Here is an 18,865-nt window from a genome sequence, read left to right as displayed (position 1 = left end):
TGAAGTTTTTGAACGCTTGATAGAGCCATTTTGTTCAGGTAATATTATTCAACTGATAGAATGCTTGCTTGTAATAAGGTTTTATTTAATGTGACTGTATATTCAGGCCCACATTATTGTACCCTTCCTTTAAAGGTTTTGTTGTAGTTATGACTTATAAAGAAGAGCTAGTTACATAGAAAGCTAACCACATTTTATTTAGGTTATTAAGAAATTACAAAATTTCAGGATTTTTTTCAGGTGTTATGTGAGCGCCATATTAGCTCAATGTTAGAAAAAGATGTCATTATGTCAACATTGCCACAAGTTACCGAATCAGATTACTCTAAATAGGAGTGTAATCGAGCTTAGCCAGAGCTCGACTAGGCTCGACTCGATTCGAGCTTTTAGCGAGCCATTCTTGAGTACCTCGCGAGTGGTTTGGCTCATTTACATTCCTAAGCTTAAATCAAAATATATGCAAGTTTATCACATCTAATCAAATTTTTTGAAACCTTTATGCCTTTTTTTTACTGGCATTTTGATGCCTTTGATCTCCTTTTTGTGCGACTATAACTTCAAAAACGATTTTAGGTTTTAACCGTGGTTAAGTTAGGGGTGCTGAATGTAACCAACTTGAAACTTTTATATTTCAGGTGTTTATGCTGGCGATCCATCAAAACTTAGTATGGAAGCAGCATTTGGAAAAGTTTGGAGGCTGTAGAAGAGAGGTGGGAGCATTATTGGTGGAGCAATCAAAGCAATCCAGGAGAAAAATAAGAGTACCAAACCTCCTCGGGACCCGTAAAATCTAATTATATTTAAGATTTTGAAATTTGAAGTATTTTGTTCTGTGCTTGAACTTTGAATGATTATCATATCTGCAGGAGATTACCAAAACCAAAGGGACAAACGGTTGGATCGTTTAGGAAGGGACAAGCAATGTTGCCTAACGCCATCTCAAAAAGGTAATAATATTATACATTTTATTATGTCATCAAACATGTAATATAAATGGTTATGATGAAGTTATAAAACTAGTTAAAACTAGTTAAATCTGTTGTACACTTTAAGCATACAGTTAATATTCAGATTTGGCAAACTGCATGAATAGAAATGAACTTCACACCTTTTATTTGTCCATACTCTTAAATCAGAAAAGAAAACTAATAATAATAATCTAAAGTTTGTTTCCAGATTATAATAAGTCCATCCAATGAATCATGTTTGTAGGTTGGGTAGTAGAGTGAAGCTGTCATGGAAGCTAAGAAGTATCTCAAAGTTGGAGAATAGAGGTTATAGTTTGACTTATGAAACACCAAATGGATTTGCAACTCTGCAAACTAAAACTGTTGTCATGACTGTTCCATCCTACGTGGCGAGTGACTTGTTGCGTCCTCTTTCGTTATGTCAAACTCAAACTAAATTTTTGAAAAAAATACACATATTAAACTGATATGCTAATCACCCATTTCTTAGTTTTTATTATTTTGTTAAAACTATTAAGTGGCTAATATTATTATAATATAGTTGGAAGCAGCAGAGGCTTTGTCCAAATTTTATTATCCTCCAGTTGCAGCTGTATCTGTTTCCTATCCAAAAGAGGCGATTCGTGCTGACCGTTTGATCGATGGTCAACTCAAGGGTTTTGGTCAACTACACCCACGAAGTCAAGGCGTCGAGACTTTAGGTTGTTTTTCATCTAAAATCTCAACATCTTCATAATTTTTTTAATTTTTTATTTTATTTTTATAAACAATGTGATTTTTCATTTGGATTGTATAGGTACCATATACAGTTCATCTCTTTTCCCTAACCGGGCCCCACCCGGAAGGGTTCTTCTCCTTAACTACATTGGAGGGGCTACAAATCCCGGTATTTTATCGAAGGTAAGCCCAACTCTGGTTTTTTATTTTGACCTGTTAGGTCATAAACGGGCCAAGTTAGGTTATGTAACTTATGTTTAATCTGTTACGGGCCAAACAGAATAAGGTTGCCCAAAGTGTGTTTTTAATGCATAAAAATATATAAATTAGCTTACTCATAAAATTAGATTATTAAATAATATATTTATTCTAAGCCTATTTGTCGCCTTGATTCGTTGACGATAATTTATATTTTTTTTATCAGACGGAGAGTCAACTTGTGGAAGCAGTTGATCGTGACCTAAGGACGATGCTCATAAACCCCAAAGCAGGTGAACCGTTGACTTTGGGAGTCAAAGTGTGGCCTCGAGCGATCCCACAGTTTCTCATTGGTCATTTTGAGATTTTGGAAACTGCAAAATATGCTCTTAGTATTGGTGGGTTTAGAGGCATGTTTCTTGGTGGCAACTATGTATCGGGTGTGGCTTTAGGTCGATGCGTAGAGAGTGCTTATGATGTTGCAGCCGATGTAAGTAGTTTTTTGTCACCAGGCGTGTATAAGTAAAGCTATTATGTCTTTGGGATAATTTATTATTGGGTTGGTATTTAATTTTTTGTGACAAGGGCATGTAAAAATAACATGCCAATCTTTGGGATACAATAATATTTTGTGTGTAGCTTACAGAGGCAAGATGCAAAAAATGTGTATGAATCTAAACAACTATTCGGTAGGTGGCTATAAAATAACATAACAAGCATCAAGAGGAGGTTTTACAAATTGATAAGTTGGAGTTGTTAAACGAAAACATAAATAGGAAAAGAAACAACTCACCAATCATGGATTCAGTGATACAAGAGTCTCGACATATATTATACGACTAGATCTATACTCCTTACCAGCAGAACAAAAATAGCGATAGTGGTTTGTGAAGTCATCCGTGTTCATTTTTTTAAAAGAATTGTCATTCTGGTCAAACACGGCAAGCCAGTTGCCAATGCTCGCCGTGCATATATGCTGCAGCTGCTGTTGCCCGCTGAAAGCAGCCACCTTGACCCACTCGCCAGTAGCATCATCCATCCTCCACAAATCCGCGTGCTTGGCTAATGCATAGGATGCACACACATGTAGAGGTGGACAACAAAACCGGTTCCTGGAACCGGTTCGGTGGAACCAAACCGGAACCGAACCGGTTCCTACCCGTTTTTCGTAGGAACCGGTTCGGTTCCGTTTCAACCCGACGATCCGGGACCGGTTTGACATTTTTGGAGGTGGACCGGGTAGGAACCGGAACCGAACCGGAACCGGTTCTGGAACCGGTTCGACCGGAAACCGGTTCGGAACCGGTTATAGCCGTTGGAGTGGTTCTAGCCGTTGGGAAACGGTTTTATGGCCGTTTTTTGACCGTTGGGGTCAAAAATGGCCGTTTTTTGGCTCCCCAAACACCCCACTACTAGTATAAATAGGTATTTGGTGTAATGGGTTCATCACAACACTCAAAACGCAAACCCGAACGCAAAAAAATACAAAAAAACGCTATTACAACGTTCTGAGTTCTCTAATCTCTTGTTTTCTCTTCTTCTATATTCATATTTGTTGTTATGGCTGCCTCACAATCATCGGTTGGTCAAGGTTCCACCGCCGGACCAAGTTTCGTTCGTATTGTACCTCATAATCGTAATCAAGAGATTTGGTGCAATTGGGATTTGGTTGAATTGAGTGACCATTCATTGAAGGCTCGGTGCAAGTTTTGTGGGATTTATTTAAACCCACTTTCGAATTCAAATTTGAAGAAACACATCGAAAGACCGTATTGCAGGGCGTTGAAACAGAACGTCGAGTCGCAACAAACGCAAATGGATAGTGAAGGCGGAATATTTACATACCAAATTGATCGAGTTCAAGATCGTATGGCGAAGTTTGTGATTCAAGAAGCTTTGCCGTTTAGCCACTTCGACAACCCTCGCTTAACCGCCATGATTCGAGATACGCTTCAACCACAATACACTCACGTAAGTCGTCATACTCTTAAACGTTATTGTTTAAAATTGTGGAAGAAGGCCAAAGAGGTACTAATTGCATATTTTGAAAATATAAATACGGGAATAAACTTAACTACTGATGTTTGGTCGGCTCCACATGGTCTACCCGAATCTTATCTTTGTGTCACCGCTCATTGGGTAGACCCGTCATCGTGGGAAATGATGAAACGCACCATTGCTTTCGAACTCTTTGAGTATCCACATACGGGAGATAATTTGTTTGAAATTTTAGATTATGTTATAAAAACTTATAAACTAGAAAATAAAATATTTTCAATTGCATTTGATAACGCGTCGAATAATACATCGGCGGTTGATAAATTAAAATTAAAATATACGCCGATTTGCAATGGTGTATTTTTTCACTCAAGGTGTGTTGCACATATCATTAATTTAATCGTGCATGACGGACTTGCTTCGGATGAGGTTATATCGGTTATAAACGATTTTAGAGTAATGCTACATGAAGTTTTTAAGAAAAGTAAAAAAAGACAAATGAATTATAGAAAATTTTGTAAAGATACGGGAAGAAAAGCTTTGGGAGCTAATTGGGATGTACCTCATCGATGGAATTCCACTTGCATAATGTTTCAAAGTGCTTTGAAACAAAGAGACACTTTACAAATGTTTCATTCTAGTCTTGCCGAGAATGATTTGGCAATCCCCTTTTCAAATGAGAAATGGGAAATTATCAATGACTTATCGACTTTTCTTGAAGTTTTTAAAACATCAACTACGAAACTATCGGGAACGTATTATCCGACAAGTCCCTTGGTTCTTTCGGAGTTATTTTTAATCGTTAACAATCTTAAAGAATTTGAAAATAAAAGTCCAATGTTTTCAAACATCATATTACCAATGAAGTTTAAATTAAAAAAATACTTTCTTGAATTGCCACCGATTTTTACTTGCGCCGCCGCTTTAAACCCAATGTTAAATGTTACGGGGGTTGAATGTGTGATAGACGAAATTTTTTTCAGCCTTAGATATGCATGAAGTTGACCCAAACTTTTCAACAGAGGCACAAAATGATTTTAACTTGAATTTTAAATTTATGTATGACTTTTATATAAATAAATATGGGTCAAACATACACATGCCTACGCCGGGGGGGTCTTCATCAAGTTCAAGTGCTCCTAGAGTACGAGACCCCATGATTAGCCTTATGAACATCGTTCGCAACGTAACGGCTAAAAAACAAAGGGGTAACACCCCTTCAAGCGAACTAGGAAGGTATAGTGCATATGATTTCTCTATCGGTTTATCCGAAGAGGAATATGGCACTTTTGATGTTTTGGCTTGGTGGAAGGTAAAGGAAACCGAGTTTCCGATTCTTGCCACCATGGCCCGTGATTTACTAACCGCCCAAGCTTCTACGGTAGCTTCGGAATCTGCTTTTTCTCTTAGTGGCAGGGTAATATCGGTGAGAAGAACAAGACTGAATTCGGAGTCGGTGGAGATGTGCATTTGCTTGAAGGATCACTTGGACTCAATCGATCGTGTTCAACACGTAACCACTCTGGAAGACGAAACACCACTTGATGTTCGAGTGCACGACGAACAAGAAGGCGTTTCTACAAGTAATTCTGATGAATAAGTCGCCACTCAATAATTACGACGAACAAGAAGGCTTTTCTAGAAATAATATGTCACAACTTTATATTTATAAGTTTAATGTTTTGTTAGTTTGTTTTTGAATATTTTAAAACATGTAACCTTTTTTTTTGAACTTCTTAAAGTAAATAAAATGAATTTTATGTTAATTGTTTTTTTTATTTAACATGTTATACAAATACGAATCGTATAACACCGCTCTTGATTATAATTCAGCATTTGACTTGCGTAAGCCAAAAGACTATAATACATAGCAAACTCAACAAATGTAACATGATACAGATTTAAGTTCACCATTACACGATACACGACACAGACTAATCAATTCAAACACGCTGACACTCATAGCATTAAGTTCAATATGTTGTTTACCATTGCTCTGTGGGTGAACAACAAAAGTAGCATGAGCCTCTTCAGAAATCAGAAGAACACAAATCATCACCTACACAAGCAGCGGAAACGAAAAACGAAAAAAAAAATAATATTTTACACTGTAACCGGTTGGAACCGGTTACAGTGTAAGAACCGGTTTAGGAACCGGTCAGAACCGGTTCCACCGGTTCCGGGTCCGAGGGTTGGGGAACCGGTTCGGTTCCCTAACCGGTTCGACCATGGAACCGGTTTAAACAGTGATGTTGACTAATGGAACCGGTTCTGAACCGGTTCCGGTTCCTTTGACCAACCCGATTTGATCACCTATACACACATGAAGGCGTCCATTAAGAACAACCAAAGTTGCAGAATAATCTCTTGCGTCACGTAGAACATGAGGAAACTGCATCTTCCTAAAAGTTTCGGTCTTCACATCAAAGCATATAATCCAGCTAAAACTACGACTTTCATAAATGTCGACGCTATCAATGTGACATGTGACAATAAAATAAAGGCATTGGCAGCGGAAAGTAGCCGACGACCAAGTGGCAAGGTCGTTGGACGCAAACGGAAACTGAATCTCTCCATGAATCCAACTTGTGTGAATAGACATGAGCCCCACGGATACCTCGATGAACCAAGCATACAAGTTTGTAATCATGACAAGAGTCGTCGAAATAGAAACCGACAGGATCTGTAGCGGAAACCTTAAATTTGCGGGGTATAAATGGCAACTTCTTGTAGGCACCTGTCAATAAGGGCTGCCACTTTTACTTGAAATCGAAACTCAACCCAAGAAACTCGTACCTGAACCCGAACTAACCCGACCCGAAAAACCCAAACCCGAACCGAAGTAATTCGGGTTGGTTCTTGGGTCTAATTTATGAGTTTCAGTTCAATACAAAAAACCCGAACAAACTTTTAGTTTTAAAACTATATATGTTTTTAGGTATAAGAGGCTAGTCTCTGGTTATCAGAATCCCGCTATAATCGATTGTTGTCATTCCACCTATTATGGATCGACTGTTTGTTATTAATTTATGGTTACCGTTTATTACTAATAGCAACCGTAATCGAACAACCAAATCACGCCTCATTGAAGACGATTATGGCTGGAGTATGTTTTACTCTTCTTTTGAATTGTTTTATCATTGAAGACGATTATGTTTTACTCTTCTTTTGAATTATTTAGTTATTTATGTTACGGGCAAAGAAGAATATATTGTTTTAGGGGCTGTTTGGGATTCCTTATTTTCACTTCGTTATAACTTATAAAGAGAAGTCATAAGTTACAATTATGTATTCCTTATTTTCACTTTCCAAACTCAATCATTCTCATACAGATTTCAATCATCATTAAACCAAATAGAATTTGTAAGCACTAACCATTGAATCACACTCTATATAGGTATCAAAATGATCAAAACATGCAAAATTTTGTATAACAAAAACCTTTAGTTAATTCGAGCAAAGATTAAGAATGGCTAGCTCCAGTTCGGTAACACGCGTAGCATCTTGACGGTATTGAGCAGTAGCGTTGTTCAACTCCATTTGATTCGCGTTTATCATCCCATTTAGTACGTCAATCAGATCCATAGCAACAGCCGAATGATCCGCAATATTCACATCTAGGTTCCCGTTCGATGCACCAGTACCATTTAAACCATTAACACCTTTAGACCATCAACATCATTTAAACCATTTTGTGCATACCCATGAACACCATTTACACCATTTTTGCGCATACCCATTAACACCGTTTACACCATTAACCCCATTTTGCACATACCCATTAACACCATTCACAACATTAACACTATTCCGCACATACCCGTTAACACCATTTAAGCCATTAACACCGTTTAGACCATACCCATTACCATTAACACCATTTAGACCATCGTCTACACCATTGCCACCATTTAAACCATTAACACCATTTAGACCATTCACCTCATTTACACCATTAACACCATTCACAGCATTTAAACCATTAACATGGTTACCCAAATACAATTCCCAATATGCAATCGCATTACTAGCATGCTGGATATCAGTACTGCATACAACTATCGTCTCTCTACTTACGTCCATACGCGCCCTAAAGCCTTCAATCAACGCCTTCGCAATACATTTATTACATGTTTTACTGTTTAAGCATGTGACCTTAATCTTTTATATTTTGAAATTAAAAAAAAAAAGTCCTTTTTTTAAATTATAGAAACGTTATAAATTTGGTGTGATTCGCAAAACTAAAAAAGTCTTTGAAAGTGTTAGTAGCCAGGGTGATTCACAAATGAGCCACCACCTCCCTACTATAGTAACTAAGTTTCTAGATAGTTCTTGAAGACACATGGATAATCAGGGTCGGATTTAGGTTCATGTTCTCCGGTCTTTAAGATGAACGAATCCGCATTTCGTTTTCTCTGGCTCGACTCAGATTTGTAAAGTGTAAGAAGCATGGACGACATATATATAGTGTGATGTGGGTTAGCTGGGAGAAAAGAATTCGGCTCATAACCGTTGTCGGCACTGCTATTATAGTAGTCTCTCCGGTGAATACAAGTGTGTAAAGCACTAGAGAGAGTATAGGGTTTGATAAATGGAAACAACTTGATGGAAATGAAGACCTCTTATTCTATTTATAGGTGGAGATTTGTAGAGCCCTAATGGGCCTTTCCCTTACTTGGGTCTGCTAGGGTTGTTTTGTACCTGGACTGAGTGTGCCCTCTTATTTGTTGGGCTTTTTGGTAGGTAACATGCACAAGTCTCCCTGGTCTAGTATGATGTAGTTCAAACTGCGTTATGCTAGATTAATCTTTTGTTTTTGCTGGCACAGTGGTCTTGTTAGCTCCTAGGCTTTTAAGACTATTATGAGGCGCCCAACCTTGGTGCCATGGCTCATAGAGGGGAAGGGGGGGGGGGGGGGGTATGAGGCGCCCAACCTTGATGCAACAACTCATAGCCATATGAATGTATTATAAGGTTCCCATCCTTGGGTTGGGTGCGTAGCCGTTTAGGTGCATTATAAGATACTGATCCTCGGGATAGGTGCGTATCCATATGGGTGCATCATAAGGTTCTCATCCTCGGGCGTATTATGAGGCACCCAACCTTATATTCGGCGCGTAGTCGTATAGGTGTATTATAAGGTTCCCATCCTCGGGGGTATTATGAGGCGTCCAACTTTGACGTTTAACGCGTAGCCGTATGGATGTATTATAATTTATAAGGTTCCCATCCTCGGGTTCGGTGCGTAGCCATATGGGTGCATTATAAGGTTTCCATCCTCGGGCATATTATGAGACGCCCAACCTTGATGTTCGGTGCGTAGCCGCATGGCTGCATGTAAGATTCTCATTCTAGATTTTAGATACATCTAATAATATATCTAGACAATTATAAAGAATTGTCTACATGATCTGCTTTTACGTAATAAATTCACAAAATTTCTTAAACTAAATTTGTTTGGCGTTTTCTAGATTCTTTCAATCAGCTTTTGATGCTACTAGACTATCTTTATTAACAACCTAACTAACCCAACCTTCAATTTTTTCCTCTTCCAAATACACAAGCCAACCTTTTTACTCACCTCTTTTATTAAGTAAATTTGGTTTATGATAATATGCCATATATAAGAGAATTATAGATATTTGAACCAATAATATTATATTGAAACCATATTATAAAAAATAAAATTTTGAAATAACTTCGTTTTTATTAAAATTTGTATCTGAATGTTAAATTTCTAAGCAATACTATAAAAAACCAAATCTATATAAAATTAATTGATTGGAAAGAAAAGAAAAGAGGAAATTTAATCTATATCCAACAAAATTGTGACATGTGTCAATAAGGTCAAAGAGAAACTTGGTGACCTTGGCGACGTTCGGTTGAGATAGAGACCAAGTTGTGAGTTTAATTCCATTTTCCTTTTTTTAATAGATTTGGCAACCGGTTCTGACTTTGGATCAATAATAAAGTCTTAATGAAATTTTATAACTCATGATACGCGCTCTAATTTTTGACGGGTCCTGACAATTAGCTCCAATACCTTACGCATGTTCGAAATCTCGGATGAGGATTAATCGAAGACATTTTTTTTACCCGTGTCTACTTTCCTTTATAACTTTTTTTTTTAATTTTCAAATTCCACTTCCCTTTTCACTAAAATTTTCAATTTTCTTATAATCACTCAATTAAAATAATTTTATTTTATTAATATAAAGTTTTATTTTTTACTTTTAAACATATAATTTTACCTTTAAACATATTTTATTTTTCAATTGTAACTTTCAAGATAGTATTTCAAAAATTCTTAATATATATTTTTTACGTATTTATTTATTTTTATATGAGGGTTAGGTTCAAATAAGAAGTTTGATTTTCCTAAGAAGGCTAGGAAGAAGGGTATTTTAGTCTAACACTTTAATATCAAAACTCACTTACTTTAATTTTAAAACCCACTTACATTAAACCCAATTACATCTTCACTAATCTCCTACAACCACCACCACAATCGTCACCCACCGCCACCACCTCGCCGGAAAAGTCTATAGAAATTTCGCCAGAAAATTTCACCGGAAAAGTCGTTGGAAAGTTACCGGAAAACAATCCCCGAGAAATTTCGCCGGAAAAATCTCTGAAAAATTCACGGAAAAGTCGCCGAAAAAAGTCACCGGAAAACGGTCGCCGAAAAAACACAATAGAAAACACTACGAAAAGCACAATTTAAAAAACACAATAAAAAATACAATTATATGACACAATGCAAAAGACACTACGAAAAAAAACACAATGAAAAATACTATTGTATAACACAATTTTATAAAACATAATTTTGGTAAAACACAATTTGTAAAAAACCCATTATTTTTTTTTTCAATTTTTATATAAAAATATAGGTATCATATAAAAGATAAAAAAATATTCGTTATTATGGTGAATTTGTTTTTCATAAAAACGTCGTAAAAAAAGTTATGAACGTGTAAAAATGATGGAGGAATTTGACATGTGCCTTGTATGTGGAGAGAGAAAGTCAACAAATGTGTTATTCCTTTTATACCATTCCCCTTATGTTCACACTTGATTTCCCCCTAAACTAATCTCAACCCTCCATGTTCAAAATCGATGAACAAGATTACTTCATATCCTTCCTACAAAAACTATATTTCCTATTATAACCTAACCCTTTTATATGATATATATTTCATCGACAAACTGCCTATGCCAAATATAATTTACTTCTTAAATTATTTATGCTAAATAACAATTTTATTTACCTTTTATAACCACTGATGCACAATATTTTATGAAATTCAGTATACACCATGTGGCTTGTTTATTTTTATTTACATTTTGATATGATTTTGTATTCAAAATCGTGACGAGTAAAATATAATATAATATATAATATAGGGGTAAAGTTAAAATGCAAATGAAGACAAAAATGAGAAGTGTGGGAAAGATTTATGGTTACACAAAAAACTCTCAAAACATTTTTTTAAATAATAAAAAAAATCATAACTCAATATATAAATGATAAACGAAAAAGATTAAAAAACCAAAATGTTTCCCCCGTCATTTGCGTTATGAAATAAAAAATGGCACAATGCCGAAAATGAAAAAACAATACAATGATAAACAGACACAATAGATCGCAAAATATAACATAATGCCGAACAAAATATGACACAATGTTGAGAAATATAACACAATATCAAGGAAAAAAGACATAATGTCAATAAAAAAGAACACAATCAATGACGAAAGTAAACACAAAACACAGTGATAAATAAAAAGACACAATAATTTATTTCGCTCAATATTGTGTCTTTTTCAAAAAAATTTTTGAGAACGAGTAAGACGGTGAAAAATTTTTGTGTTTTTACATTTTTCGTTTTTGTATTAAAATTTGAGTTATGATTTTTTTAATTAAATTTTTATTATTTTTTTAGGGTTTTGTTTTGCTACAAATCCTTTTCACCCTTCTCATTTTTGTCTCTCTTTGTATAATAACTTGACCCTATAATATATATATATATATATATATATATATATATATATATATAATTTACTTTTGTATTCAAAAAAGAATATGCGAATTGCATAAATCTGCCCCTTAACTTTTGCCAATAACTTGAAAAATGCTGAAAGTGGAAAGGTTTTGTATGAAATTCACTACTCTATATGTAATAAGTGCCTTATGGAATAAGAACGAGATCGGTATCGTACCCTTTATCACAACTTTATCGTACCAATACATCGAATACCTTATTGATTTTTCGGTATGCTAGAAATTGGCATCAATACTTTTAAAATACCAAAACCGAATAATACCAACACCGAAAACATTAAAATCGAGTACCAGTACTCAGTAAAAAATTCTCATCCCTATTAGAGCACACAGAGTTGAGCCAGGGAGACCATGGGATAAAATAGGTACGTGCGGGAACATCATCACCTTGTTTTCTCCCCGGTGACTTTACACCAGCTTCCATGGAAGAATGAAGGAAAACAATAAGAAAATGGAGGAAGTTAGGGATTTGGGGGGGGGGGGGGGGGGAGAAAATGGATTCGATTGCCTCTACCACCATTTTCTCCCAGGTCACTTTTCACCGGTTTCCATAAGAGAATCAAGAAAAATAAGAAGACACTGGAGGAAGTCGGGAAAAAATGGGAGAAAATGGATTCGATTGCCGCCAAACGCCCCCCCACCACCCCCACCGCGAGGAAATTGTGAACGGGACGACTCGTCCCGAGTACTAAAGTTATGAGAATTATTATTATTTTAATCCCTTAACTTTTGACCATAATTTAAAAACACTTGTGATTAGAAGGAGCCTATATGCACAACTAACTCAAAATTCAAATTTTCAAATGCAATCGTTGAACTCAATTAGGGTTGAACAACAACAACAACAATATTCTCTCGGTCTGCTTCCACGATCTCGGTCAAGTAACCATTCATTATAGTTATTCAGCTCAAAATCTAACACATTCTACATTTTATTTTCACGTAATCATGAGGCGCCATGGCTGGCAACGTCCATTTCATCCACTACTAGTAGTTTCAATTTTTTTTCAAGGGTTTTGATATATTAATATAGTGTAAAATGAGAGAGAGTTAAGGAAAAACCGGAACGGAGAACATGGGATAATACCGGTACCGTGCATGGAAAAATGAAGAAAAACAAGAAGAAAATAAAGAAATACATGGGAGCAAATGGACCTGGATTTCACCACCACCCTCCCACTCCCTAATTTTAGAGAAAATGAGGAACAATAATATTATTAACTTTGTGAGAATTATTATTATTGTTATTATTATTATTCTAATCCATTAACTTTTGACCATAATTTAGAAAAACTTAAAAGTATTGTTGTTGTTATTATTATTATCCATTAACTTTTGACCATAATTTAGAAAAACTTAAAAGTAGAGGGAGCTATGTACAAACAACACAAAACATTTAAATCCCCAATTCACCCTCTTAAACTCAAAATTCGAATTCCCAAATGCGACCGTTGAACTCCATTAGGGTTTATTCAACAATAACAACAATAATAATAATACTCTCTCGATCTGCTTCCACGATCTCAATCGATTAACCGTTAATTACAATCCTTCAGCTCAAATTCAACACATTCTAGTGTTTAATTTCACGTAATCATGAGGCGCCATGGATGGCAACGTCCTCTTCATCCTCTACAGGTAGTTTCAATTATTCTTTCTAGGGTTTTGATATTAATATTAATATTATTTTAAGAGATTAAGCTGATTGTTTGTGTTTACAGGTAGTTGGAATGTCGATCTACGGATTTCTAGTTGCGGCTTTTTATAGCTTTGTAGGGTTGTTTGTTGGCTCGAGAACGGCGGTGATTGTTGTTAACTCGGTCTTCTCGTTTACGGTATGAGTATTGGTAGTTAGTTGATTGTGTTAGATGGTGTGCTCGGTTCAGTTTGGGTCGGTTTTGGGCTAAAATTAGGGGTGCAAACGAGCCGAGCTGCTTGCAATCTACTCGAGCTCGGATCGATAGAAAGCTCGGATTGAGCTGACCAGCCTTAAATTAAGCTCATTTAGTTATCGTTACTGAGATTGAGCCTTGAGTGGGACTGGGAAGCTCGTTTAGGCTCGTCAGGCCTTAACGAGCCTTGTGTGTTTTTTAAGTTTTACCTCATATAGTTATCGATCACACTGCACCGTCGAGCTTTGTCTCGTTTGAGGTACTAGACAAGCTAGAGCTAAGCTTAGGTTCTTTTAAGGTTTTTCTCAAAATAATAAAATAATAAAAAATGTATATAAATTTATTAATAGATAATAATGAGGCAAGCCTGAGCTTTAGAAAGCAACTAATAAGCCGAGCTCGAGCTTCAGGAAAATAGCTCAAAACATGAGCTGAGCTCGAGCTCTCGTAAGTCAAAACGAAGGAGCCTGGCTCGGTTCGTTTCCACCCCTATCTAAAACCGAACCAAAAACTGAAACTTTGGTTTTTGAATTTTTGAAAACCTTTCGGTTTTGTTGTTAGGGTTCGGACTAATGAATTTGGACTTTATACATTTTGATAATGAGTTAGCCAATTGATTATTATACATTTGGGCTAGAATTTGAGTTACCTATTTATTTAGTTTCTTGTAAATTATTTAAAAAAAAATGAAAGTTTATAAGTTCGGTTCGGTTTTTTTACATGCAAAACTAAAACTGAGTTGTACGCTCGGTTTTTACAAAAATATAAAACCTATTCGTCGGTTTTTGCTTCAGCTCAGTTTTTTTTTTGGTTTGTTCATTTCGGTTTCGCATTGGTTTTTTCGGTTTGATGCTGCACACCTCTATTAATTAACGTGATTCTAAGAGATGGGATTGTTTGTCATCGAACGAATGATAATTAAATAGTTGTTTTTGAGTTTCAGGCACTAGCAGTTATGTTTCTGTTTGTAAGGTGCACTGCAATTGATCCAACTGATAAAACATACTGCAAAAGGAAGAAGAAGTCTAAAAGCATGTCAAATCAGATTAATTATGGTTTTCTTTTGGGTCACATTATTATGAGGTTTTTCACAAAGATTGAACGCAAGATTCTTAGGAAGTTTATAAGGCGAAAGTACCTTGATCCTTTGAGTACCACAGCTCAAATGGAACCTCTGCTTCCATTTCCCCTTGTCATCAAGGATGACTCGGTTTCACCTGGCCCGTTTCAAGATGACATCTCATTTTGCCTCCTTTGTGATTCTCAGGTTAACCTTTTGCCAAATTTCCGAGTCTTAAGTAGGATTGCTAAATGGGTTATGTTCGTTGGTTGGCGGGCCAAATCTGACACAAACCTGAACACAACATGAACCAGAAAATTGTGTCTGTGCACGACAGTGACAACACGAGTTATCCCAGGTTGACAAGAATACGGCCCATTTAACCTGAAATTATATTTTTTTGTTTTTTTTGCATAGTGGTAATTACAAACAATACAAATGTATATGAAATAATTACTTTAAACTATAAAATTGATGCTATTTTTTCTTTTATCTTTTAAACTTGGACATAAAACGTATGATTAGTTAATGTAATTACAAATAACACATCTTAATAAAAAAGTATATATTAAACAGGTTACACCGGCCAATCTAATACCTTACAGGTCGACCGAACACGACCCATTTAGCTAAACGTGTTCACGGGTTTGACCCATAACTGACCCAAATATGTTTGTTTTCACAGGTTAAAAAGCATAGTAAGCACTGCAGGACTTGCAATCGGTGTGTTGAAGGGTTTGATCACCACTGCAGGGCAAGTAAATCTTGGCATATGTATATATACATATATTCTATTGTTTTCTTCATTATAAGATCCTGTGTATCTGACATAGTGCGACAATGGTTTCTGGTTTCAGTGGTTAAATAACTGTGTTGGGAAAAAGAACTATAGGACCTTCATTCTTCTCCTAATCTCTGTGTTATTAATGGTTAGTATGCAACTTGCTACTTTACAGTTTTACCATATCTCATTTTTTTAGTGACCAATTATTGTGTTGACGGGTCAACTTTTATAATCCAGCTTATTATGGAAGGAGGGACTGCAATTACCATTTTTATAAGGTGCTTTACAGATGCACATGGATTAGACAAGGAGCTTGTGAAAAGACTCCATCTTTATTTTCCAAGAGGACTTATTGCAGCCATATGTGTAAGTCTTTCTTATTTCATGACCAAAAGTATAAAAATTGAAAATAATAAAGAAAATAATTATATTTATTATTGATTTTGATTTGATTTGTGATGCAAATGAAATAGGTTTTGCTAGTTTTACTGACTGCTTACGGTTCAGCGGCTCTAGGACAACTTTTCTTCTTTCATGTCGTTCTCATCCGCAAGGTATGTATACTGTTAGTTGTGGTATATGCCTTCAGAATTCGGATCTACGGGGTGTATGGAAAGTGATTATGTGACATGGAATATACTTAGGGGTGTAAACAAGCCAAGCTGAGGTGGAGTTTGACTAGGCTCAAGCTCCGCTCGTTTAACTTCCTAGAGCTCGAGGTTGAGCTTGGCAGCGGCTCGTTTCGAGTTCTATTTGTAAATCTCAAGCTTGGAATATACTTAGGGGTGTAAACAAGCCGAGCTGAGGTGGAGTTTGACTAGGCTCAAGCTCCGCTCGTTTAACTTCCTAGAGCTCGAGGTTGAGCTTGGCAGCGGCTCGTTTCGAGTTCTATTTGTAAATCTCAAGCTTGGCTCGTGAGTAGCCTTTTGAGCTTGGCTCATGCTCGACTCGTTTATTTTTTATTATTTTAGATACATTTATATTTATTTTTTATATAAATTGCTAATTATTTAGTTATTAGTTATTTTTATTGTTATTTTTTACATAATAATAATGATTTTGTAAATATATATTTAATATCTTGTATAAAAATGATATAAATAATAGGCTCGCTAGCCGGATTGAACTCGATAAGTGAAGCTCGGGCTCAAACTCGTCTGCTAAATTAGCATTTTTCAGAGCTCGAGAGTCTCGTTTAAACTCTACTCGATTCGAGCTCGTTTAAGCTTGATTCGATTCAAGCTTGTAGCGAGCCGATCTCAATTATCTCATGAGCAGCTTGTCTCGTTTACATCCCTAGAAATAACTAGAATAAGTTATTAGCTGTAGCAACATGGGTTGCTAGAAATAGTGTTTGGATGTGCTTATGTTGATAATTAGATGATCTATTTTTTAAGGATCAGTTAGTTACATTATACACAAAACTAGAAAACTACACAATAGTACAACACTAAACATTGCCATATATTCGTTTTACACTTCCAACAATTAATAATCAAATACATATGATGGATGATATTTTAGGGAATGAGAACTTATGATTACATAATGGCAATGAAAGATGAAAATGAGTTATTGGCACAAGAAATGTCAGACGAAGATGATTCAGATTTTTCGTCAGACGAGAGCATAGAGTTGGATTCCCCTGAAAAAACAAGATTCAGAATATGTAGAGACAGAAGCCCAGAGGTATGTAATATTAGACTTTTTATTTTTATTATTTGCTAAGAAAGTGTCATTAGATAGTAGCCAATTCTCACATTTCTTCCACTTACACTTTTTTAAATGGTTTTTTTATTTGTTTTTTAGTTATCTGCTAAGAAAGTGTCATCAGATAGTAGTCAATTCTCACATATGTTTTAAATTTGTGATTTTCTTAAAAAAAAAATATGACCTGGAATGTGTATCATGTGTTGCATATGCTGATGTGGCACGCCAGCATATGCAACATCATTATTGGCATGCAACATTAGCATACATAACCTTGTATGTCAATTTTTTTCTTAAAAAAATTTAATGCTGTAACAATATTAAAACATGGATTATCAACTTTTGTACTTTTTTTTAAATTGGCCGAAATCCACATTGCCAACGTGGCATGTCAATTGTGTAAAACCGATGACGTGGCACGTCAATTCACACATGTGACAAGTTACTTCAACATATGTAATCATCTGAAACATCATTAAACTTGATTACTATTATAGTGATATCTTTCCTCGTGCGAGTCGCAAATCAAAAAATAATAACTGGATGTCAATATATTTTCAGAGCCAACAAGTACTTTCGGTTCGAATAGATAAAGAACCACAATCAGCTAAAAAACCTGAGGGAAAAGGTTTTCGTGCAAGCATAAATCCATGGAAACTCATCAAAATGAGCCGTGAAAAAGCTCAGTTAGCTGCTGATAAAGCCCGCGAAAGGTTCATGAGACAACAAACAGTTAATGAAAACAATGATACACTTAAACCACTGCCACTCGAGACAAAAATCGGGCCATCATTAACGACATCAAGCATAGATAACAACAACAATGGTGTTGGTGTTACTCCACTTCTTGTAAAAGGCAGGCTTTCGAGTCCTAGAAGACGGTTATCTGTTTCTCCATCACCAAAACAAATGTACAAGAGTAACTTTGATCTCAAGTTGACTGAGGTTTCTAAGGAACTTGAGACGTATATTTCGAAGCAGGTTTTGTGTTCGGTTATGAAAACGGGCGAAATCGAGTCTTCACCGTCTCCAAGATAGATTTATGTTCTCAATCTTTGAGAAATATGTGTATTTGAGTGTTATTTATGTTGATTCTAATGGGGTTATTCATTCACATTTCACACATATAAAATTGTATTTAATATTTATTTGTGTTTATTCATTCACAATGTAAGTGGTTTATGTCCTAAAATTTTGTTGATTAGACTGATGAATGTTTTATGGTGTGTACTTAAGGAGGGTGAATCCACAGTATTAGAAAATATTATAAACCATAAGAATCAAGAAGTGTGTACTTAAAGGCGAATATTATAACATTAGGGGTGCAAATGAGCCATGCTTTTTGTGAGCTAATAGAGATTGGCCTGTTAAAAGTTATGAATCGAGCCGAGCTTAAAGGAACTCAAGCTTAGAGGAACTTGAGCCTAAAAATAAGTTTGTTTAACAAATGAACCCGAGCATGAGCCTCATTTG

The 18,865-nt window shown here is 35.7% G+C and overlaps 1 protein-coding gene and 1 pseudogene across 2 annotated transcripts; both read left to right on the top strand.

Annotated features, from left to right (window-relative positions):
• Positions 1-7: 7 nt before the first annotated feature.
• On the top strand, positions 8-2,409 carry LOC143602700 (protoporphyrinogen oxidase, chloroplastic-like; annotated as a pseudogene). The gene is made up of 7 exons (XR_013147895.1): positions 8-38; positions 636-783; positions 867-947; positions 1,213-1,388; positions 1,487-1,669; positions 1,765-1,868; positions 2,110-2,409. The product of XR_013147895.1 is annotated as a protoporphyrinogen oxidase, chloroplastic-like (transcript).
• Positions 2,410-13,455: 11,046 nt separating this feature from the next.
• Positions 13,456-18,500, top strand: LOC143602699 (protein S-acyltransferase 18-like). The gene is made up of 9 exons (XM_077079730.1): positions 13,456-13,584; positions 13,668-13,781; positions 14,782-15,105; positions 15,584-15,652; positions 15,756-15,827; positions 15,920-16,048; positions 16,156-16,236; positions 17,207-17,371; positions 17,954-18,500. Exons 1-9 carry the CDS (start codon positions 13,543-13,545, stop codon positions 18,428-18,430), a joined length of 1,473 nt encoding a protein of 490 aa, XP_076935845.1. The 5' UTR covers positions 13,456-13,542; the 3' UTR covers positions 18,431-18,500.
• The last annotated feature ends 365 nt before the right edge of the window (positions 18,501-18,865 follow it).

Source organism: Bidens hawaiensis, unplaced genomic scaffold (assembly GCF_021521415.1).
Source record: "Bidens hawaiensis isolate Kalapana, Puna unplaced genomic scaffold, B.hawaiensis_p1.1 tig00059366_1, whole genome shotgun sequence".
NCBI lineage: Eukaryota > Viridiplantae > Streptophyta > Magnoliopsida > Asterales > Asteraceae > Bidens > Bidens hawaiensis.
Note: the sequence above shows the minus strand (reverse complement) of the source record. Positions and strands in the feature narration are given on the sequence as shown.